Here is a 24,975-nt window from a genome sequence, read left to right on the forward strand (position 1 = left end):
TTCCAAGCACAGGTCAAAGTGTAGGTTTGGCCTTTAAAGCCCTAAACAGCTTGTATAGGCAGTGTACCTCAAGGACCAGTTGCTTCCATTGCCCAGGCTCTTAGATCTCTTCAGAAGCCATTCTTCAGGTCTCCTTGTCTGTGGGTTGGTCTAATCAAGGCAGGTCTTTTTCACTGATGGAGCCCCCATCTTTGGAGTGCCCTGCCCAGAAGGGCTTCCTTGTTATCTTTTTTGATGCCAGGCAAATAATGTTTTATTTGCCCTTGCTCTTAGATGACATAAGGGTGTGTTTTCTAGCAGACAAAAGGACCTAGTAGTGAATCTCCCCTTCTGGGCAGCCTAGGGGCATATTTTGGCCTACAAGATTGAATGAAAGTTCACTACAGAATGGAAGTTAAGCCCTGGAGTCCAATGTAGGGTAGTTACTTTTCCCTTCAGCCGTTGAGTTACCTTGGACACACTAAATATTAAAATAAATTTTGCCAGACAGCTTTCTTAGATGACAGCTTGGGTTACAAGACAGAAACCAGAAGCATGCTCCAACAGAATAATTGCACAGTCACTGGCCTGTTGCTTTTGCCTTGCTGCACCTCCAAGCTTCTTGAGTTTGCCCTGACTGACCAATCAGTACTTTTCCTGATCCTGGGAACCAGGCTTGTATAGAACATTTTGACTACATAATCCCTGACACAATCCCAGGCCACGACTCTTGGACAACCCCCTGGATTAAAGGCTAATCTCAGTCTTCTTGGACTTCATTCAGGATTCTGCTTAACCTCACCTTCACTCTGCCACAAGAGGGCTGATATTTCATAATGTGCAAGTAATAAATGAAACAAATATCTGCGCCAGCTGTCAGAAAGGATACTTGAATTATGGCTTGTTCAGGTTTTTTCCCCATTGCTTTTTATTTGAAATTGTTTGATAGCAACACACTATTAACTGTAGGATCTATTTCTTCCTGCATGCCTCTACAATGCCTCTGGGCCGTGGGATGCCTGAGATCATGTTCATTATGCCTTCTCTTGCTCTCAGGGAAAGATTATTGCTATATTTTGGATGGGTGTGGAAGTGGGAATGTTTCAGGGCTGCTTGTATCCTAGTACTATCACATTGTCCAGTGATCTGTTCATGAGAAGACTCTTCCACCACAGCAGCACCAAGCTTCCTAAGCAGGGCAGTATAATAGCAACAGGAAGCCAAAGAAGGGTAAACTTTCCTGAAGGATCCCAACTTCTTGAGTAAACTGAATTGTGTTAGCTAAGCTCCAGGGTAATAAAAGCTGCATAGTCCACAGCCCTGTATTTGCACCTGGCCAGCTTTAAAATGACCAGTAACCATGATAGCTGTGAGAGAGGAAGGAGGGAAAACCCAGGAAGCTCTAATAACTTTGACCAAACAGAAGACACTTCTTTCAGTTTCTAAACTGCTGCATGCCACTGAGCTGAGAACACTTTTATGACTCCAGACCACAACTCTCAACCTACTTGTAAATTCCAAGGACCCCCAAACCAAAAGAGCATGTGATAAGGCTTGCTGTTGGACAACTCAAGTCTGAATCATTACAATGCAAATAAATGATGCAACAAGGCCTCAGCAATTTTACTTATCCTTTGAAGTTAGAGAAAACATTCTAACTGATTAACAAAAAATATTGCATATTAAAGCTTAGATCCCAAGCTGAGAATACATTGGGTAGAATGCATATATGTTAGAAGTCACTCAGCCTAAAATAGGCAAAAAGCACCCTCTGTTGGAAAAACTGCATAACGACTTTGTACGCTACTGGCCTGCACATGATCTATGAGCTGAGAAAGCAGGAGCAACACAAAGTAAAAGCATTTTTTCTTTGGGGCTTAACTCTTGAGCTGTTCATTTCACAACACTCTTATCGTTAATTTTCATTTTATCCACTCACACAATGTTTTGCAATATAGTATTCCAAAGATACAGAAAGGCCTTTCTTACCTTAAATACATTCAGCTGTTGATTTATAGTTTCAGTTTCCATTCCAACAGGACCTTGGGAGTTTTCATGTTCTTCTGCTTCCCCAAGTAGTCTGGAAAATCCCTTCAGTTTACTGTAGAACTCTTCGATGCGGTTAATAGTCCCTTTAATCTGTTCCTCTCCGGCTTTTGCTCTGTCCAATAACTTGTTGCATTGCTTATTTAAAGCTTCCAAGTCCCTTTTTATACCGGCAAGATCCGGAGAAGCTTCAGCTTCATTTGCTAACATCACTTTACAGGTCTTATTTGCATGTTCATTACTGCTTATGAGTTCCTCCAATTTTTTCAGGAAAGTTTTGATATCCTCTTGCTGTGACCGCAGTGTGACAAGATCCCTACCCACAGAATTCATGCTGTCTAACTCATCATCAAACTCTGCAAACTGAGAAAACATCTCTCGGATGGTATTTTGGAAATGGCCAATTCCCTGGAGTTTAGTCTCCAGGAAGGAGCATTTATCTTCAGTCTGCTGGCTGACAGCGCTGAATTCATCTTCCAATGTTTCTGCTTGCAACAAGAGTTCAGAGACACCTGATGAATCTGAAGCATCTACCACCAGTTCTTGGGCAAGCCTTTTTGTAAGGTCCACTTGAGACTTTACGACCTGGAGTGTTTTCTGCTGAGTCTGCATAATCGTCAAGTGTTTGTTACTGTAAATTTGGGGTTTGAGAGAATCATGCATTTCCAGCTGTTCTCTGACATTCTTCAGCTGCTCTTTAACTTCCTTGGATGATTCTTGAAACTCTTTTAGTCTCCGAGACATCTTTTCCAGACCATCTTTCTTAGCATGCATTTGTTCTGTGATCATATCCATTTTCTGGATCAGCAGTGCCTTCTCCTCCTCAATAATGTCTTTATCTGTCTGACAGGCACTGAGGAAAGTTTCAGCTGCATTACTTAAAAGCTCCACCATCCCTTGGTGTTTGTCTAAGTCCTTCTGCCAGGTCTTCACCTCAGCAAGGGAATTCTCTAGCTGAACAGGATCTATGCTCATTTTTATTTCAGACAGGTTGCTTTGGCACTTCGCTACCCAAGGCTGTAAGTTCTCTACATGCTCTTTGTATCTGAGGGCTTTTTCCAGGCAATCATTTAACTTGTCTTGATTTTCTTTAACTTGTTTGTTCAGTTCATCCCAGTTACCTTTGAGCAAGTTCAGTTGCAACTGCAGCTCTGCCTTCTCCACCCCCTGAGACTTCTGGAGTAGACTTTCGCCTTCTGCAATTATTTTTTCATAAGAACCTATCTGATCAGATAAGGCTGCCTTGAACTCTTTCTGATCATCAATTAATGTCCACAGAGACTCCATCTTGGTAGAGATGGGTCTAGGCTGGTTTTGTTCTTCTTTCTTTTTGTCCAGCCAAGCCTGAAAGTCCTTAGACATTTGCTGGAACTGATGACAACTAACATATGTCGACTGAAGTTGCTCAATGTGAGTGCCTACAGAAGACCAAAACAAAACCTTTTAAAAATCCGTGTCTTATGACTGATATTATTTCAGGTAAGGGGAAATGCTATGTTTTAGGAAAATACACCCTATTGCAATTTGATATATTTTTATTAAAAACTATTCTTAGTTGGAGGTTGTTGGATGAAATGTTATATTTGAAGTTCAACAGCTTAGAAAACAATAACTTTTCCGGTCTTAAATAAGGTTTGAAGGAGCAAAACTCTTAGGAACATAGAAAATTTTGACAGTTGGAAACGAACCAGGTACCCAACATACTATGATCACTGACCTCAGAAGGTGCCTCCACTTCTGTTATAAACATCACACACATAAAATGACATGCACAACAAACAATTAAGCTTGCGATGCTCCCTCAACATCCAAGTGCATCCAAAGATCACTATCAGTCTCGTTACAACATTACCACTCATCTGTTGGAACCCCTTGGCTGAGTTTGAAACTCAGGACTACTTCTCACTGTATGATGTTTTAGAGTCCCCCAGTGCCTGTCTGAAACTGTAGCATGGTCAAGACAAATAAACAAAGACTGGAGAAATATATGTTTTAATTTTCCCTAAATTAGTTGCATACACAAAGGAACAGTGTATAGGGGCTTTAATTCACAACAATGGACTCATTTCTTGATAAACAGATATACAATGTACTGCTAATCACATCTCATATGGTATCTCAAATCGAAAGATCCAAGTAATTGGCAAAGTCTAGAAAAATGCAACTGTTCCCACTTATCTATTCATATAATCTAGGCCCTCGATAACATCTCACTTCTTTCCAGACACTTCTCTGTCGTGCTTTGGGGATAATCACAAAATTTGATATGAAATCCAATTGTGTTCAAATACATTTTTAAAAACTTAACAATTCCCCCCCCCCCATAATGCTTGTTGGTTCCCCCCCCTTTTGCTTTGAACTGACCTGCTTTTTGTTCCATATCCTGAAAGGGTTTTAAGATGCCATCCAATTGCCTAGCAAGTTCTGCTTTCAAGTAATCTTCTGCCACCAGTACTGACAATTCCTCGCATAGAGTCTGAGCAACATTTATATTCAGCATTTCTTGTTCTATTTCTTCTTTCACTTCTCTGGCCACTTCCAGCTGCTGTTTCACAGAATCAGGGTCTGTACTTATAGCCAGGCTGCTGCTGAGTTTATCATCCAAGACACTAAGCTTCTCAGACAGGCTTCTCAGGCAGCTTTGATATTCCGTGCTTTTGACAATGGCTTGGTCAATTCGGCCACATCGGTCACCTAGCTGTCCTGTTAAGCTATCCCATTTTTGTGCCACAGCGGCTAGTTTCTGCTTCACTGTTGCATGAGAAGGTGGGTGTTCACCTGGCCTCTTGAGTATCCCTTGTCCTGCTGTAGTTAGCTGCTCATACTGAGGTTTTCGAGTGTCAAACTCATTGAGCAGAATCTGAGGAGAGAGACAGAGTATGTGAAAATTAATGTCAGGGAAGTGTAAGGAAACGCATATTACAAACTACTAGTAGCCATATATCCCTGGACTAGTACCTGGATGCAGTGGTGGGATGGATGAAGGAAAATAAGCTGAGCCTGAATCTTGGGAAGACAGAGGCACTGTGGGTGACTGGTTCCCACGTCCAAGAAATTGATCAACTATCTGCCCTGGGTGGGGTTGCACTCCTCCTTGAAGGAGCAGGTTAGCAGTTTGGGGTGCTTCTGGACCCATCTTTGTCACTGAAGACCCAGGTAGAAGTGCCTCTTACCAGCTATGTCTGGTACAGCAATTATAACCATTCTTGGATTACTGCAATGCACTCTATGCGGGGCTTCCCTTGTGCTTGACATGGAAACTGCAGTTAGGGCAGAATGCTGCAGCATGGTTGCTGGCAAGAGTGAGACTCTATCATCATATAACACCCTGCTCAGAGATCTGCACTGGTTGGTGATTTGTTACCAGGCCAAGTTCAAGGTGTTCTATTGATATATAAAGCCCTTACCAGCTTGGGACTAATTTACTTGTGGGATCGCCTTACTCCATATGTGCCCACTTAAGTGCTTTGATCTGCAGAACTGGTACTGTTACAGGTGCCACATAATACTTGTCCACACTTGTAAGAAATCATTCTTTTAGTGTGGTGGCACCTACAATTTAGAACTCCCTGCTTATTAACATCAGGCAGGCTTCTTCACTGTATTCCTTTCGGCACCTGGTTAAAACATTTCTTTTAAGCAAGCCTTTCCAGACACATAGATATTGATGTGTTTTAATCTCTTTTTAGTTTACTGCTGTTTTAATTGCTTTTAAAAAACATTTTTACTTGTTTTTATTGATCATTTTAATGTTTCTTGTACACTGCTTAGAGATTTATTTATTTTTTACAATAAAGAGGTATACAAATAAAGCGATATATATATATAAAAATCTAGTTTAGCGCCCTAGGTTTATAAATAAATGAAATAGTCATAAAAATAAAAGTATTTCTGCCAGTGTCACTTTAAGGACGGTTCATGTATGCATATTCATCCCTGAGGATCCACTGCTTCACAGCCCATGCTAGGGAAGAGCAAGAGCACCCTCTTCAACTCCACCATGCAGATATTATCACTTAGGATGAGGAGGCACCATGCAAACAGCTGATTTGCAAGATCTAACCCTCCTTTTTTGAGTCACTTTTCAAATGAATCAATTCAAGTGTTGACATATGTGGATGAAGCAGTCATCACAAATCAAATGCCATGACTTCCATATTGTTAGACATCACCTCAAACAATATTTCTCAGTTAAGGAAGTTCACATGCTCAGTCAGCTGCAGGGCATGGAAACATGCGTAATGAACATGCATTGTCAACATGCCTCTATAGCCAATTGCTGTAAGGGTTATCTTTTGTTTTCCTGCTTGACTTCTAAGAGGAGAAGAATGCCTATTTTATGACTTCTAAGAGCAGAAGACCCCCAAACGTGTGCTTCCAGCTCCGTGTCTGTGAAAAAATGGAAAGGGGGGTACTCTGAAGGGAGGATTGGTGGGTAGCAGTGCTCAAACTCTCCCACATGTCCTCATTCTCCTCTGCAAAAAAATCATCCCTGGGTTGTTTTTCACCAGCCAGATCTGGTTTTGGAAAACAGGGTGTGGGATTATATATTGATGTGGGAGTATCTGGAATGGAGAATCAGTGACTGGGCATAAGATTAAGCATCTCCCACTGCACTGACCAATTCTCCCCTTTAAGGGTCATCACAGACCCTGCAACAGTATTATGAGGGAAAGACAACAATGGGGCCTCATGTATCTTTTCCAGTATCTACACTGGCCCTGTGAGTCTGGAAAATTGTATAATTCACATGTGATTAACACTCGCTTAAATATGCACAGGGTCATAAAAGAAAGGTTCCACCATTTATTTCCTCTGCTGAAACATTTAATCTCTAGCTGTACTTCTCTTTTACCATACGGTGGCCCATTTATGCAGTTATTAACCATGGTCCCACTAAGGGACTACACTGCTTCTAATTAAAAATAAATAATTTAAAAAATCTGTCAGAATTCCAATAGGATCCTGTGAGGGGCACACACACAAAAAAACCCCTTGGTGATAACATGTGACTGGAAACCACACATTTTCCAATTCTTGTCTATAGCAATAGACACCCAAGAACATGGCCCACATACAAAATTTCATTGATGGATCACAGACAGTAGCTCTATTCAGATTTTCTTTTCTTCACATGCTATCTAGCTCTGCCACCTGCCATGTGTTGGCAGGCAGACATCCATAGCAGGAAGCCTGTTGCAATCCCCATGGGATTTAGAACCCTGCACAATCTAGGTTATAAATCCTATGAGGAACCCCCTGGAATACAGCAATCTCCCAGCACTGGGTATTTGCTTGCTGACTGATGGAGGACAATGAGGCTGGCAGTGGGGATGCAGTGGAGGGGTGGAGCTAGGTAGTGTTGCTGCACACCTGCATAGGACTACTCAAGGGTGAGCTTTCCTGGGTTCAATTTGGAATTGAACCACCTAAAACAAGCTAATTTAGATTTAAATTTGGTCATGTGTGAATTAGTTCAATTTAAGACTATGCCATCCTGCGCTTCAAGTCTCATCACACTCCTTATGATGTTATTTTACATGTTTTACTTTTCCGGATGCCTTCATTCACATTTCAGTCTGGTTTTGCAACGGCAATACTATGCCAAGACTCAACATATTACTACTTCTTTCTTCATTCCATTTAAAATCAGCAGACTGTAATCCTGACTTTCATTTGGGATTTTCATTACCATCTGCCACAATTAAGTCTCTCAAAATATTTTTTCTCAGAATAAATTGTGCCGAGGCATAATCCCCCCCCCGTACTACCGTACATTTAAAAAGGAAATCCCACTTGGCCACACTGTCCTTTGTGGGTAACTACACAATACAGGAACAGACTCACAAAGAGCTAAGGCAGAAGGATCCAACCTAGGACAAAGGCAGTAATGGACTGGGATCACACCAGAAGAAACATCAGAAGTCTTGACTCCCATGCATTCCTGCCTTTGGACACAAGGTGGCGCTAATACCCTTCCTGATGGCATGCTACCTGGGGAAAAAGCCCAGTGGGTCACACTGTCCTTTGTGGGTAAATAATAGGGTTACTGCTTATAAATTTTAGCCCTGATCCACCTCATAGGACTAAGTCCTACTGAAATCAATGCAACAAAGTAATTTTAACTAACTTGCGTCCCACTGCTGTCAATTGGACTTGTCATGACCGGATTTAACTGGGTGGATGACATGTGTAACTCTGAGTGAAATTTAAAACTAATGGGATTGAAATCCTTGAAACCTTTTTGAAGTCAAATTTCAACACATCTATGAAGAAAGAATGTACCATTGGTATCACCTGAAGGGTGATTTTCTTAGGTGGTCCGACATCACGTGGGATATAGCACCATCTAGCGTCCAACGGCAAGAATGGATCGAAGTCAAGACCTGGGGCATCAAGCCCCTCCCACCCCAGTTCATTCGTGACGAGACCGAAGTGAGAGACATATCTGAAAAGACAGAAAAGGCCAACGGGCCTAACAGCAAGGAAACAGTGTCCCAAAACATGACCCAAAGATCGCAAGCATATTAAACAAGTCCAAATTGGTCTTGACTTGGCAAAAAAGTTTAAATATTATAACTCTGAAGAGTGATAATTGGTAAGGTATCAAAAAACCCCAATATCCTCCAAAAGGGGAGGGCCGTGATGTCAGACCACCTAAGAAAATCACCCTTCAGGTGATACCAATGGTACGTTTTCCTTAGGTGGTCCGACATCACATAGGATGTACCAAAGCAGCCCCTAATAGGGAGGGACCGTCTTCTGGTTACTCAGCAGAAATTACCTGTTGTAACACATGCCTCCCGAAGGAGGCATCAGCAGAAGCGTAACGGTCTAATTATAAGACATTATGTCTTATGAAAGAATTTGGGGTAGACCATACAGCTGCTCTGCAAATCTCTGCTAGAGGAGCATTGGTTGCGAAGGCAGCCGTAGTGGCAGCTGACCTAGTGGAATGTGCCGTTATGTTACGAGGCACTGGCAGCTGAAGGGACTCATAGGCCAATGCAATACAGGCACGCAAACAGCAAGATAACGTGGAGCTGGACACCTTTTTCCCCAGAGTATGCGGGTGAAAGGATACAAATAAGGAATCCGTTGACCGTATGTCCTGGGTGCGAGACAGGTAGGTCTTGAGGGCCCTCCGGACATCTAGCGAGTACCAGGCCCTGACCAGGACCCTGGCCAGCTGAAGAAAATGGCTATAGCTGTGCTGTTCCTAAATGATGACATTTAGGATCCCAACACAGGGCTATCTGGCTACAAATATGCCCACACAGTAGAAGGAAGCCGGCCCAGCTCAAAAGCAACCTCCGAGAGGAAGAGAAGCAGAATGGAGAGGTCAGAAAGGGCCCAACCAAGTGACTCTAAATGCAGTCTAGCCAAAGAGAGCTGCCCCAGGGAGAGGAGAGTGATAAGAGCAAGCTCAAGCTGTTTAACGGAGGCAGAGGAGCAATCTGCCTCTAATTAGCTCCAAAACCCAGTGAGGAGAGGGAGCATTGACTCATAAAATCAGCCTAACCACACATCTAAGAAGGGGATGAGGCAACCTCTGAGAACCAAAGTCACACTCAGTGGGGAGGGGCATAGAGTGTGTCCTTCTGCACTGGTGTAGTTCCTGGCCTGACAGGGACTGTAAAACCTAACATGATTCAAGAAGGGAGAGGAGCGAGTCCTGAGGGCTAGGATAATTGTACGCAGTGGAGAGAAGCCACGAGAGTGCCCTTCCGCCCTGGTATGTCTATGGTCTAGCATCTTTGATCTTGCGAAACAGGATTGTAGATAACATAACCTGGTTCTGCGGCAGCAGCAGCCCGCTTGTCTGGATATGTCGGCCAATTGTAAACTTCCCCAAGAGGCTCCATGTGGTAGATGGGATCGAATAACCTTTGAACAGCCCAGAGAAGTATCCCCGGCAAGAAAATGAAACACCATCAAATACAGACGAAGCCAGGAACTTGTAGCCAAGAAGTACCTGTAATAATCAAAACAACTGAACACAGTGGGAAGAGACAAAGAGGGCGTCCTTCCACAGCGGTCTGGAATTTGGGGCACAGTGGGGAGGAGCAGTGAGAGTGTCCCTCCGCAAAGTGTTGCCTGTGGTCTGATAGGAACAGCAAAGAGCTCCTTTTTACTCTGCAGTAGCGGCAGGCTGCTCATCTGGATACGGCTCTTATGCCTGAGTAGAGACCTCTGACAGGGGCCCATTGGAGGTGAAGGTAATAAAATGGTCACCAGTCAATCTGCCCCAGCAAACAGGAGAAGAATCTTCTGCCCGGTCTGGCTGGCTACCAGCCAAAAAGGGCGAGAGGTTAGTTACATGATATGGACTCACCTGTTGCCTGGGCTGGTCCACACTCACCTGTCATCTGGCCGTATTAGAAAATATGCACGCGAGTAGGCGTCTGGCCGCTGATCTTTCGTCATATACATGCATAAAGCAGGAGTTGCGGTATATGCCATCAACAAACACGCAAAGGTAGGAGGAGTGGTTTGGAGAGAGGCCAGTACATGCAAACAAGGGAAGATGTAGTACTGCTCCCGTCTTTAAATGCTTGGTTGTGTCGACAGCCGTGGAGTGAAGGCTGGAATACTTGTACTTTGTGTTGCGCCCGGGCATTGTACTGTTGGCTTGTCCCTGAGGCTGGTCTGTCATGTCCGGATCAGGAGACACGCACAATCGGGAAGGTACGGTATCGCTCCTGCGCACCCGACAAGTAAGAGCAAGACAGTCATCCACATAAGGCAGTATGGATTGAGGAAGGTGGATGTACCATGGAGGCTAGGTTCTTCAATATGGCACCAGGCCAGGTAGATACACGCCCACAATGGAGAAGATGCAGTATTGCCACAGTGCACTACATAGGCAGACAATTATTAGCAGGCCCTTTCTTAGACTCACCGGACCTGGATTAGGGTCGTCTAAGAAATTATCCAGCCACATCATAAAACCTCTAGAGAATATTAAAATTGCAGCAGAAGCCCGCAAGGCTAAGGCGGTAGTCTCATGATTATGGTGAGGGCAGAAAATGACGTGCCTGCTGCGGGTGAGCCCATTGTCCTTTGGCCAATTTGTCAATGGATCTGGCACAGGAGGTAGTGATCTGTCGATCCTGGAAGTCTCAAAACCTTGGCCCCTTACACAAAGGGAATAGCAGAATCATTCTTGAAAGTTTGGAGGCGTAAGCTGTCCAAAACAGTACGAGCGAGGGGTAGTCTGCCATATGAAACATCCTTCTCCTGTTCTATGGATCCTCCTCCTGTTCTAAAGCAACGCTCCACTCACCTCCCTCGGCTAGAAGGGAATACGAGGGATCCTCTGAACCGGTAGTCCCATCGCCAATCCTGCCTCCAGTGACATCAGAAGGATTTGGTGAGGGTGGTGGATTTGCTTCACTGCAGCCACAATGTCTCATAGCGCCAGAATGTCCTTGCGCATTTAGCTGAAGGAAAGGATTGGCCTGTGACCCTGACTGCACTTGTGAGAAGAAGCCCAGTAAGTCCTGCAACTGTGGGAGAAACTCAGGGGACAACTGTAAACGCAGATGAGGGGCAAGAGCAGCCCTCTGTGGATCCGAGGGCACTGACTGCACTTGGTGGAGCAGAGGGTGGTGCCTTTGTTGAGGCCAATTAGCAGTGGTCTCATCAGACAGGCAAGATGTATGAGCCCCAGTTGATGACTTGGGTTGAGAAGGACAGTTCCCAGTAGGTTGGCTAGGGGGCCCTTCCAAGACATCCTCAGATGAGCCGGCGGGTGCATGAAAGAGGGCTGTTAATCAGTCATAGCCAGCAGCCTCTGAAGTCGGGACAGACACGTATCGTGCTTTCCTGGCAGCAGTGTGGCCAGATAAGTGTGTGGTTTTGGCGACAGCCTTGGAATGAAGTCTGGGTTGCTTGTGCTTACTACACGGGGCCTCACACGGTTGCTGTGCCCGTCGCACAAGGTGGGGGGTGCATTATATAACACCAACACACTCCTCGTACACGCCACACAGATGGGGGAGAATGTACGGGATATATCACCAACATACGCTGCTGTACACGCCCACAGGTGGGGGAGAACGTACAGTATATATATATATATAAAACACCAACACACTCTTCATACACTCCACACAGATGGGGGAGAATGTACAGTATATATCACCAACATACGCTGTTGTACACGCCCACAGATGGGGGAGAATGTACAGTATATATATATCACTAACACACACTTCAGTGCATGGCCACAGGTGGGCGAGAATGTACAATCCCAAATGCACTTTGGTAAATACGTAGCAGGGGTGCAGTGCAGCTGCTGTGAAGATAGTCGTATGATGAGAAAGGTCAGTACACGCCCCCAGGGGGGAAGAATGTACAGTTCCAAATAGCCTTAGTACACATTCACGTATGGGTGAGAATTTACAGTTCCAAACAGCCTTAGTACACGCCCAAGGATAGGTGAGAATGTACAGTCCCGAACAGCGTTAGTACACGGCCACGGATGGGGGAGAATGTACAGTTCCAAACAGCCTTAGTACACACCCACAGATGGGGGAGAATGTAGTTCCAAATAGCCTTAGTACACGCCCACGGATGGGGGAGAATGTAGTTCCAAACAGGCTCAGTAACCAGCTTCAGTACACATCCAGGCTGCTATACTGGAGGGCGTTGTGTAGGATTCTTTACCCTGCAGCACACACATAGCAATTATACTGAAGGGCCTTGTAAAAAGAAGGCTGTAGTCCTTGTAGAGGCACAGCTGCAGGGGGTTCACTGGACTGGTGAGATGTATGAGTCGCAGGTGGTAAAGTGGATTGAGGGGGGCAGTCCACAGGCTGGTTAGGAAACCCCTCGAAATCATCCTCAGACAACACGGCTGGTGAGTGAAAGAGGGTTGTTAAACCTTCCTGACCAGCAGCGTCAGAAGGCGGGATGAAAAAATAACAGGGTCGCTTGGCGTACTGCGGCTAGGCAGATGCTTGGTTTTAGCCACGGCCTTGGCATGCAGCCTGGGTTGTTTCTCTTAGCAGACTTGTGATGTGAGGTCTTGCAAGGCAGCTTTGTCCCAGACGAATGTGCCTCTTGTTGTTCCACCATTGTGCAGGCACAGAGATGTAGTCTATGTAATATATCACCAACACACGCACAGAGGTGGGGGGTGCGGTGTGGGACTATCACCTACACACGCACAGAGGTGGGGGGTGCGGTGTGGTGAGGGTCTTCAGTATACGCCTTCTGATGGGTAGTCCCAAAAGCACAATGGAGCAGTTGTGAAACCAAGCATGTTTGTGCAGATATGCCTTCTGATTATGCACATGAAAATAATAAACAGTCCAATTACTCTGAATTATGTCACACACAACGACACCGTCGTGGGGAAAAGGCTTGGCACACGCCCACAGGTGGGGAGATGTACAGCACCAAATGTCAATCAAAGGAGAACAGAAAAGGTGGGAAAAGGGGGCAAAACAAATGGTGCCCGCAAAAAGGGCGGGAAACTAGAAAACAAATGGCCGCCGGGAAGGAGAAGGAGCAAGGGCGGACGGACAAAAAAGTTCCACGTGCGTCTGTCAGGCAAAAGTTAGGAAAGGAGGCGCAAGGGCTCCAAGCACTGTCTGTAAAATTACAGTGCCGCCGCCGCTGCCTGAGAATCAAAGCTGGCGGCAAAAGGGGGGAAGCTGTAGTCGCAGGCTCCCAGTCAGGCTGCAAGCCTGCAAGCATCACCCAAGCCCGGATAAAAAGCAAAACCGGCGGCAAGGAACAAAGGAGAAGCCACCACCACTAGCTCCCGGCCAAGGCTCGTCTCAGGCAAAAACGCCTGAATTGACAAGAACAAGCCGCCGCCGCCTGAGAGAAAGGCAGGCAGTAAAAAAGCTAAAGGAGCCGCAGGAGCAAGCTCCAACCGCCACTCGCCAAAAGGAGACTGCAGCCTCCAAATACTAGCTGCCGCTGTTATTAAACTGGCGGTAAAAGTAGCTAAGGGAGCCGCAGCTGCGGTTCCCAGCGAGGTAAAAAACAGTAAAAAACGGCCGCCGCCTGAAGAGACAGCGGCAAGGCAGTGAAGGGCTGAAAAGAGAGCCGCCACTGCAGCTCACAGCAAAGCGGCCGCCGCCTGAGAGAGAGACGGCAGCAAGGCAAAAAAGGGGGACTGAAGAGAGCCGCAACCGCGACTCTCAGTAAAGGCTCGTCTCTCAGAGACGGGAGCCCAAAGGGAAAACGGCAGCCGCCGGATTCACCAACGAAGGGACTAAAGGGGGGAAGCAAATTATCCAAAAAATAAAATAAAAACCCCCAAAAAACGTCCCAGACAACACGAAAGGTGAGGGAGGTAGGGAACGAGAGGAAATCACAGACGCTCACACTAAATCCCAAACTTAGCTATGCTAAAGAAGATCCAAACGCCTCGAACGAACTAAGGCAAGAATGAACTGGGGTGGGAGGGGCTTGATGCCCCAGGTCTTGACGTCGATCCATTCTTGCCTTCGGACGCTAGATGGCACTATATCCCATGTGATGTCGGACCACCTAAGGAAAATGGCAAGGTTTAATAAATGTTATCTCCTTTGTGGGAAAGATCCTGTACAATTGTTCTTTGGTCTTCATATTTGTTTTGAGAACTGTAGTCCTCAAAAAAAGGAAATGCTAAATTAGTTTTCACTCTTACTGATAAATTGGTCAGCAAACGTCTGCTAACTGAGCCTTATAATAAGACCACAGTGGTAGTATTTTGAGTAAAGGAAGCACAAGTGTCCTTCTACAAAATAATGTGCAGTGGTACCAAATGCTCACCTGAACTTGCTGCTTCTGTGTGTTCAGCATATTTGGATCAATTGACAGTGGTCCAAGCACGCTGACCATTAATTCCTTTTCCACCAACCACTGTTTTAACTGAGCCTCGGTAGCCTGGAACTGGGTCAGGTAATTTGATGACTCTTCCAGTTTTTTCTGTCTATCAGCTGCTACCTGGCTGAGTTCTTTCCATTTGGAATCTATGACAAACAAATGGAATACTTTGTAAAATTACATATAACATAATAATTAATCTAATTACATATATAATCTAACAAATAAATAATGGCTATGTTCACACATCACAGTAAAGCATAATAAATGGATTACAGGTGGACATGCAGATGGCTCCTGCTGTACTCCTCCACTATCGCAAGTGGGAGGAATAAAGTATAATCCCTGATGTAGCTTTACATCTAACCTGCTCTCACAAACCACAATCAGGAAGCCAAGAGCAAACTTTGGATAACATTGCGGTTTGTTTGAAATGCTAAGCCAGAAATTCTGGTTTTGCAAATGGAGGCAACAAACCACAATCCTTGGCTTAGCATTATATCAAAACCAGGGATTGTGGTTTGCTTCACTCCATACAAATCACAATGCAAAGCCAAGATTTATTCTTGGTTTCCTGATTGTAGTTCGTCGGAGTGAATCCTTGGGTTGGATGTTAATGGTACATAGTTAACTATGTTTTACTGTAACATATGTACATGGTCAATGACTTTAAAATATATTCTGTATGTTCTAGACCAAACTTAATAAGACCATAGTCATGTATGGACAGAAAGAATGTCCAGAGGAGGGACAAGCACAGAAAGTGGGTGAAGCATATAGGTGTGATCCTACTCTCCACACTATGTGTAGCATGAAACTCCATCCAAATCAGCCCAGTATTTTTCAAACACTGCACATGGTGTAGGACAGGAAAGTTATGCATGAAATTCCTTATTTCATCTATTACCGTGAAAGACATTTTTCTCCCATAGTTTTTCTGCTGTTTCACAAAGGAGCACATCAACAGAGTTTGACAGACAGAAGTTTCTGAATTGGTTTGCTACATGCCAGTTCACATTCACAATGGTCATATTCAGACATAATGCTAAACCATGGTTTGCTTAGCATCCAAACCCACCCCAGCCGGCTAACCACAAAACTGAAACCAGGACTTGCATTTGCTTTGTGAATCTTGCCTTGTGTTAACTGTAGTTTGTTGCTATATCCAAACAGTATCCTGACTTAATCTTAGTTTGATGTATAGCTTGTCAACTAACATTTATTTTGAGGTATAACAAATGCCAGGGAAATTTTTTTTGTTTTAAAAGAAATCTCTATTGCATAAATTTATTGTCCAAACTAGTCATTTTCTTTTTTAAAAATTGGCAAAAATGGTAAGGATATTTAAAAACTGGGCAAGTGGCACTAAAACCCCACACATGACAGATAATGTATTACAGAAGAGAGCATGAAGAAATAGCAACAGAACTGTATCACCTGCCAATGTTTGTATCTGTGAACTGACTTAATTAATACAATGAAAATAACAGGTGCTGTCAGGATTGCTCCACCCCTCCCTACCGGTCGTAAGGAAATCCAAAATTCCACTTTCAGAGACTACTTGGTGAGCCCCATACTCTGACAAGTTGGATGCTCTTGACATCACTGATCATGTTTGTTATATGTTTTATTTCCTCAGGTACTCACAATTACAGTTGCACAGATTTACTTTAGTATAAGTTCCCTGCCTCACAGAATCCCTTCTGAACTCCTTTAAGCTCCCCACTGAAGGACTCCTGGTACCCAGACCTTCCTCACCACCTGGCTCTCTCTCTCTGCCTATCAAATTTCCTTCTGTGGTGATGCCTGCCAGCTCCATTCCTCCGTTCTCATCTCATCTCTCTCTTCTCTTCCCTCCTGCTTACTCTCTTGTTGTCTTCCAGTTCTCACCTCCCCTTCTATGCTCCTCTCTCTTTCTGTCTTGCTGATTGCCCCCTTTTCCTTCTCAGGAGGACCACACTCATGACAGTGAGCACAGGACTAATGCTCTGTTATGTGCGAAGTATTAATAAAACTGCAGTGTTTAATAAGTGCCCACTGTTTCTTTGCAAAGAAAGAAGATAGGGAAAGAATCAAAAGAAGTGGAGGCCACACAATTTTTCTCCCATCAGAGAAGCAACTGTTACAGCAGGGACCGCTTCTGAACCAAAGTATGCCTTTTCAAATTGGAAATGAAAAATGGACTGCCTTCAAGTCGATCCCAACTTATGGCGACCCTATGAATAGGGTTTTTATGGTAAGCAGTATTCAGATGGGGTTTACCATTGCCTCCCTCTGAGGCTGAGAGGCAGTGATTGGCCCAAGGTCACCCAGTGAGCTTCATGGCTGTGTGGGGATTCAAACCCTGGCATCCCAGGTCGTAGTCCAACATTCTAACCACTATACCACACTGGCTCTCTTACCTTTTCAGATTAGTTAGGTGCTATTTATAAAACTGCAATGCTTTAGTGTCCACAGTATGTTTGAAAGGGAGGAGAATGGGAAGAAAACCAGAACTTGGCTATGCCCCTGTGACCTCATTGGCCACATCCCTGTGACATGCTAGGAGCCCCAACAGGCCTAGTGGTTACCAGCTGTCATTGCAAATAAGCAAGCAAATATATATGCAGGATTACAACCAACAGCTCCAACCAGAACAGGATTGCACTTAACTAGAATAAAATACTAGATAGACAGGGCTGTAAAGATAGCATAGTATTGTTGTGTTAGAACTAAAGCGGGTTGAGGCTTTTCTGAGTAAATGAATCAGACACATCAATTTCAAGCCCCATCCAATGCCAACTGCAAGCACACTGCAATACCTATTTTTTCTAACATCTGTTTCCATTTCAGCGCCTCGGGAGAGTCCGGGTTCTTCTCCAACAGCTCTGTCACTCTGTCCTTTAGTTCTTGCACTTTATTCTCGTTCTGTTTCAGTTCTGTTTCAAATAGCTATGAAGAATGAACATGTTAGCCTTCAGAATGCATAAAACCAGCATCTTTGGCACAAGGGGTGCTTCATCAAGATGGCTCTTATCTGTTTAGGCAGCTCTGATATAAGTGTTGAATCTTATTTTATTTCAGGCATGCTATTTGCTTATCCTATGCCCTACAGGCATTTTTATGAGATTTCCATAAAGAATCTGTACAAAGTGCTAATGTATGGCAGTATTGTTACATTATTAAACAGACCCTCTCCATTAATCTGAACAGGAAACTCACTTTAAAAAATAATTATCCCTAATTTATAGTTTTGAACAGAGGGGGAGAAGCTACCTTATGTTGATCCACTTGTTCTTTAACTGCTTCACTGTCAAGAAGAGTTGCTTCCCACTTGGCTGCAGCAGTATCCATTTTCCGTAACCATTCTACCATTGAATTTGATTCTTCTTGAATGTTTTGCATATTTAAAAGAGTGGATTCCAGTTCTGATCTCTTTTCCTTCAGTATTGCTCCCAAGTCATCGTAACTATGGTTTATCGTTGACATGTTGTGTTGGACAGTGGTCACTTCTGTGAGAGGTGGGCATAGATTTATTTAAAAAACAAAGAAACTTGAACTTGTCTTGAACCCTTGATGCTGAAGGTGCAAATATTATATATTAAAGTTTAGATCCTTCCATGAAACAGTAAACAGAATAACTGATTACACTCATTCCTTGTTTACAAAGCTAATATCCCATTACTGGTAGATCAAGAAACATGAGTCAGTGCCCAGGCTCTTGCCAGTGGATGATGGGGAAAATATTGTAAAATGGCTTAAGAAAGAATATCTTGCATGAAGACAAAGATTACATCAGTTTCTCATTTTAGGTTTTAGAACACAGCTAGCTACACTGTTATCATCATCCTAACCTATATCAATACAGTAGGGCCCCGCTTCTTGGATCTCTGCTTTTCGGCACTCCGCTAATACGGCGCCAGCAGAGGTGATCAGCTGGAGGGGTGCTGGAGCTCCCCGCACTCCAGCTGATCATGCCGGAAGAGGGGAAGATCAGCTGTAGCGTGCTACAGCTGATCTTCTCCTCTTCTGGTGCAATCAGACTCCCCCGCTCGAGCTGATCGCGCCCGAGGAGAGGAAGATCAGCTGTAGCGTGCTACAGCTCATCTCCTCCTCGGAGGCAGTCACACTCACACACTCCAGCTGACCGTGCCAGAGGAGGGGAAGATCTTCTCCTCTTCTGGCACGATCAGATTCCCGCTCAAGCTGATCGCGCCCAAGGAGGGGAAGACCTGATCTTCTCCTCTGATGCGATCAGCGGGTTAGGTTCCAGACCCCCGCGCTACAGCTGATCCACTTTCCGGTGGTTTTCACTTTCCGGCAGGGGTCTGGAACCTAACCTGCCGTATGAGTGGGGCCCTACTGTATCTGATTTGTTAAGAAAACCAACGTTTAATAATAAAGGAGTGCGCCTATCTTTTGATTAAAATAAAATCTTAATAACAAAGAAAGTTAATTTTAAAACACATATTTATATTGCTTTCTGTTAACCTAACACAAGTAAATAGTTCAATGCTGAGGCTCAAGATAACAACAATTAAGTAGGCTGCACACACCCTTTAAAATAAAACAGGTCAGGTCTGTCTGAGCTCCTCCTGAATCCCACCCCGGGTTGGATGGGACCAATGTTCTGACGGAAGGCCAAAGCAGAGGTAAAATGCAAGGTATATGGAGTGTATCCTGATGTTGGCCTTTTATTTTTTCTTAACTGCAGCCACGGGGCTCCAAATTGGATCAGAAAAGTGAGTGGGGAAAAGGGGGAGCTTTAGCTCAGGCCAATGGAAGTTAATCCCCAGCCCCCCCCCTGCTTTAGATGCAGTAAACTTAAAATGAATGGGGTGAGGAACTCCACATGTCTCCAATGTCACATCCAGTATAAGCAGCTTGTTATGTTAATACACTAAGTATCTTGGTCAAGGCACTTCTCAAAGATAGTGAATTCCACCTACCAGGGACAACAACCTTGCTATGCTTTACTTATGATTGCTTGTTAATGGTTAGGAGCTCTTTATCTTGTCTTGACTCTCAATTAACTATCCTCTTCTCCCAGGCATTTTAGCATGTGCTTTAATTTTTTTAAAAAAAAAAATTAATTTCTGTTTTTAAATTGTTTTTTGTGTTTTAGAATTTGTGTATTTGTTTTTATTGTTTTTAATTGCTGTAAACCGCCCAGAGAGCTTCGGCTATGGGGTGGTATATAAATGTAATAAATAAATAATAAATTAACTACAAGTGTTGATCTACCCACTGAAACCAAACAGAAGTTGAACTAACTGAATGTATATAGGGGCCATAAGTTTACAACAACAAAGTGTAAAACCCCTCAAATAACTGTGGGACCTTCGCTGTTATTTAGAATTTTTTTAAATCCTCATGAAAATTCTTCATATTTTAGTGTGGATTGCTCTTAATAAACACACTTTTAATTCAGTTTTGACTAATGTACTCGTTTTTGCAAGCAATTTCTCCTAATATATGCATTTTTGTAAACATTCTTTGGTTGGAGATAAATCTGAATGTGCATGAATTTCAAAGGATGGCTATATTTTGGGTCTCATATAGTTTCAGCAAGTGAGAATTTGATAGGCTTTTTCTTCCCCTTCCCTTTTGTAAGCTATTACTCACCTTTGTTTGTCAGGAATCCCTGGGTACCTGTAGCTGGTCCTTCACCATTTAATACTGTTCCGCTTACAGCTCAAAGAGAGAAAAAGAGAGAGGTTTAAGATTCAGTGTTCAGATACTATGAAAACAGCTCTTTCATTATATTTTAGAAGTTTAAGAGTGGCCTTGGGGATATGTGTATCTGATTGGGGCCATGGAGCTGGGAATGGAGGGTTTAACCCTTTCTTTTGTGCCATTTTCCACAGGAAAATCACCTCCATCAAAGCTGTCATTTGTCCCATTGGGCCACATGTTCAGACACCATCAGTACATGTTTTAAGAGGGCTTGTTTTAAACAAACCATATTTAATGCTAACCACATTTTGATGGTTTGGACAATCAATAAACCATGGGGAGGGGTTCATTTATGCCACACTAAACTATGGTTTGGTGTGGCATGCAAATGCAATCACAGCATGACTTGCCTATGGTCATCAAACAAGTCAATGGATGAAAACATTTTAAAGCCAATTCTCTAAAGTACACTGTGGAATCTTCATAACAGCAAAACATTTAAGATTTTTTTACACACCACAAAATTAGTCCCAGATCAGCTCAACCCAAGTGCTAGTATAACTGTAGACGTAAAGACACATGATAATATGATGGTGAAATGACAAATTTTGTACAAGTACTTGTATACAAATTCTTCTGTGAAAATCTGCCCTAAGTACAAGATAACACTGTCACACACTGATTGTGAACAGTGTGCATATCCATTATTTGCAGCTTGGAATCAGGAGACCAATCTCTTTTTTATTGCCCGTTGCAAATATTTTAAAGCAGAATATAACCCATATTTGCACCCAGCAGAACTGACCTTGTTCTGGGACATATCTGTCTAAAATGCTACATGAAAGCTGTACTAAATCAGCAGCTCACAATAGACATAGTGGAATTTGTGCTGAGCTGATTTTAGAACAGGCAAAAGGATGAATGAGAGAGTGTGCCCCAAGTTATCTTTATATACATTATTTTTTCTTTACCAATTTTCCATTTTATGAAACTGACTTCAGAAACACCCTCTTTTGGTTGGCCTACAACCAATTTCATGAAGTGTCAAAGTATCCATTATTTATGAAGGGAATAAGAGTACTCAGTAGAATCTACTGCATGCCTACGTAAGTAAAGAGCCTGAAGATGATTATTTAATGGAGCAGAATTAATGGTTGCCTTGGAGAAGGCCAAGCATTCACCCCACCACCAACAGCTGGAAGGTGAATGCCTAGCCTAATGGCAGCTGGGAAATGGTGAGAAAAAATAATCCGGACATGTAAGTGAGATATTCACATAATAAGATACTGAGACAATCCTCAATGGCACAAAACCTAGGACATTTGCACTTATTTGTAGTAGGAAGTGATTAACTAAATACATTGGTGATTAACAAATTAAGTGAGCAAATTCGGAATAGAAATACTACCCTTTTAAAATGATGTCATTGTTTCAGTATAAGTAGTACTGTTGGAATGAATACTACAAATGACTGACTTCCAGTTTTGGTTTCTATTGCTCAACAGCTTGGGACCAGTTTACTTAAGGAATCACCATATCCCATACAGGCCTATTCAATGACTTCGATGTGTGGAACTTGCACTTTTACAAGTGTCACACAATGTTCATTCTACATTTGCAAGGAGATATTCATTTAATATAGCAGCACCTGTTCTCTGAAACTCCCTGCCTAGTGACATTGAAGAAGGTGAAGGTGTCCCCGCACTTATAGTGCGAGTCGTTTCCGACTCTTAGGGTGCCGTCTTGCGACGTTTACTAGGAAGACCATATATATGGGGTGGGATTGCCAGTTCCATCCCCGGGCTTTCTTTACCGCCCAGCATATGCCGGATACTAATTTTACCGACCACGGATGGATGGAAGGCTGAGTGGACCTCAACCCCTTTTACCGGAGGTTCGACTTCCTCCTTTCGTTGGAATCAAACTCCGGCTGTGAGCAGAGCTTCGGCTGCATTACCGCCGCTTACCACTCTGCGCCACGGAGGGTCTTTACCTAGTGACATTAGGCAGGCAAATTCATTATACTTTTTTAGATGCCTGCTGGAAAAAATCCTTTTTCAAGCCTATCCAAACACATAACTTAGTTACGTTTGTTTTAAATGTTGCATTGATTTTATCTTTATTTTTAATGATAGTTTTTATGTAAAATTGTTTTTAGTTGGTTTCTGTATTTTAGTTGTGTTGTATATATAACTGGACTTCTACACCACTTGGAGAGGGTGTTTTTTTTTGAGCAAGTGGTTTATAAATTTTCTAAATAAATTTTCACAACAGATTTTATTATATAGGATTTTATTGTGAGCTGCCCCGAGTGCCCTCTTGTAGGGTAGAAGGGCGGGATAGAAATATTTTTAATATTTTTATATTTTGTAATATAAAATGAAATATTAAATTAAAATATTATTAATAATATAGTCCTTTCCCTGATAGTTCTTCTCTTTTACTAAAGACTATAAATTGCTCTAATTTAGGAGGGTAAGATACACTTTTTTAAAAAAGAGAGGATCTGGTCTCCACAGTGCACACTAACAGGGACTTCCACACAGCTAGCAGGATCTGGTGTGACCTATGCATGGGTCATGCAATACTCATTGTACCTGCATTTTCACTGGATGCTCTCTGCACTCTGAAATATGCATTAGAACCTGAACCAGGAACATGGGGTGCTAGCATCTGGACACACCCTAAGTAGGAAACCTATGGGACCTGGAGGCACACTTTTAATCTGAAGATGAAGAGGTGTCGAAAGAAAGTGCTTTCCAGGGTTTCTCCAGTCTTGTGTTATGCAGACATTCTTTCCGGCATCAGTGGATCTTTTTCAGAGATTTCCATCCTAAAATCTTTTGTGGTAGGCACACAGCAAGACAACCATTCACCCAACTGCTGTGGTAAAGGTAGTAGACTCAGGGGATATGACTTCCCTTCATTATTATTACATTGTTATGTCTACTCAGCAGGAAGAGATGTAACAACCTGGATTAAGAATATCCTATGCAAACATAGCCAAGGTGGTTGCAGGACTAGGACCAACATTAGCACTAATTGTAAAATTTGTTGATATATCAGGGACTTAAGGTGTTAAATTAAAATGCAAATGTGAGTAAAGGAAGAAACCAGCAGTTGTGTACTAAAGGCTCAGGCTTTTCTTAAACCATTTGTGCCCTTTGGTACTGCCAAATGTTGAAATAATAACGATAACCTTAAAACTCATCAAGCTGGTCTAGCATATACTTTCCTCAACATACACAGGATTGATTTAGGGAATGAAATAAATGCGTGTCTTAAAAATCTAGCTATTGTTAACTCTTTCATTCTATTCACATGTACTTTTCAAATATACAAAATGCTCATTATTACATTTATCCATTAAACATACCTGATTTTACTCTCCTTGACCTTGCAGGGGAAATCACAGCACTGATTAGGTTGCACAATGCTGTCCCTCTACTAATCATTTTCTGAATGTCAGGTGCCTTTGAACTCCATTCCTCCTCCAAATTCTAAGAAATGAACAAGTTGTTATTTTCGGCCACAAACTATATTAGTAAGGGGGGGAAAGTGCATTCTGCTCTGAAGGTCTTGACATGGCCAGAAATGACCTCATCATGACACACATCTTCCTTCCTGTACAATCAATCCATGCTCTATCACCTCTCATTTATGGCCCACAACTGGGGTTAACAAGCTTCCCTGGAAGATCTCATTATCCCAAATGTGGATTTTAAGAGAACTGAGGATATTCACTGGTGAGTAAAATGCTATTCATAGTGATTGCTGAATAAATTGCTGAACTCCCATAATCCCTGGCCACTGGCCATGCTTGCTGAGGCTAGTGGGAGTTGTAGTTAAGCAATATCTGGAGGGCCAAATATTCTATATATCTGATACAGCAACCGTTTTTGTTGAACCATAGCTAAAAATGGAGAAATATATATATGCCCCAATTTCACAATTAGCCGCAAGCCAAGTTCTCCCCACCTGCAAGGATTTCCCAATTGACTCCAATAGTGGGTGCAGCTGCACACACACATCCTTTTGCACATACAGAGGTGAGTTCTTGTAGGTGCCTCTTGTGTCCAAGGGAGTTTTGGTCTTAAGCAGTTGTATCATACTGCTATCATTAAAAAAGGATACAGCATTCCCTGCTTTACTCTTTGAGACCAAAAGGACTCCATCAGTTCAGAGTACATTATTAATTGATATACAAACCCAATTAATGAAAGTAGTGTCTGCAACTACCAGAAAACTCTCACCTTGGCATTTTGCAAATGCTTATTTAAATTCTCGGCATTTAAAGAGGGCTGTATAGCTGGAATTTTTTCTGTCATCTCGTCTATCCATTTCTTCAAAGATTCTACACCAAGATTGAACTCATCCATCTGCTTTTGGCAAGAGGACACATTCTCTTTTCTATACAATTGAAAACAACAAGGAAAGTATATGGGTTATATACAGTCTCCTTGTTCT

General features: G+C 43.0%; 1 protein-coding gene across 33 annotated transcripts in view; it reads right to left on the reverse strand.

Moving 5' to 3' along the window:
- DST (dystonin) overlaps positions 1-24,975 on the reverse strand; it is a 467,794-nt gene that overhangs the window by 129,293 nt on the left and 313,526 nt on the right. For 32 of the 33 annotated variants that reach the window (XM_061623014.1, XM_061623016.1, XM_061623029.1 and 29 more), the window contains 8 exons: positions 24,762-24,918; positions 23,885-24,008; positions 20,458-20,526; positions 18,109-18,344; positions 17,655-17,784; positions 14,800-14,999; positions 4,390-4,885; positions 1,969-3,443 (listed from right to left, as the gene is read on the reverse strand). In XM_061623014.1, the coding sequence (XP_061478998.1) occupies positions 1,969-3,443; positions 4,390-4,885; positions 14,800-14,999; positions 17,655-17,784; positions 18,109-18,344; positions 20,458-20,526; positions 23,885-24,008; positions 24,762-24,918 (2,887 nt within the window). The remainder of the gene's footprint in view (positions 1-1,968; positions 3,444-4,389; positions 4,886-14,799; positions 15,000-17,654; positions 17,785-18,108; positions 18,345-20,457; positions 20,527-23,884; positions 24,009-24,761; positions 24,919-24,975) is intronic. The other variant, XM_061622999.1, reaches the window with a different exon arrangement.

The sequence above is a fragment of the Rhineura floridana genome, chromosome 4 (genome assembly GCF_030035675.1).
Source record: "Rhineura floridana isolate rRhiFlo1 chromosome 4, rRhiFlo1.hap2, whole genome shotgun sequence".
Taxonomy (NCBI): Eukaryota; Metazoa; Chordata; class Lepidosauria; order Squamata; family Rhineuridae; genus Rhineura; species Rhineura floridana.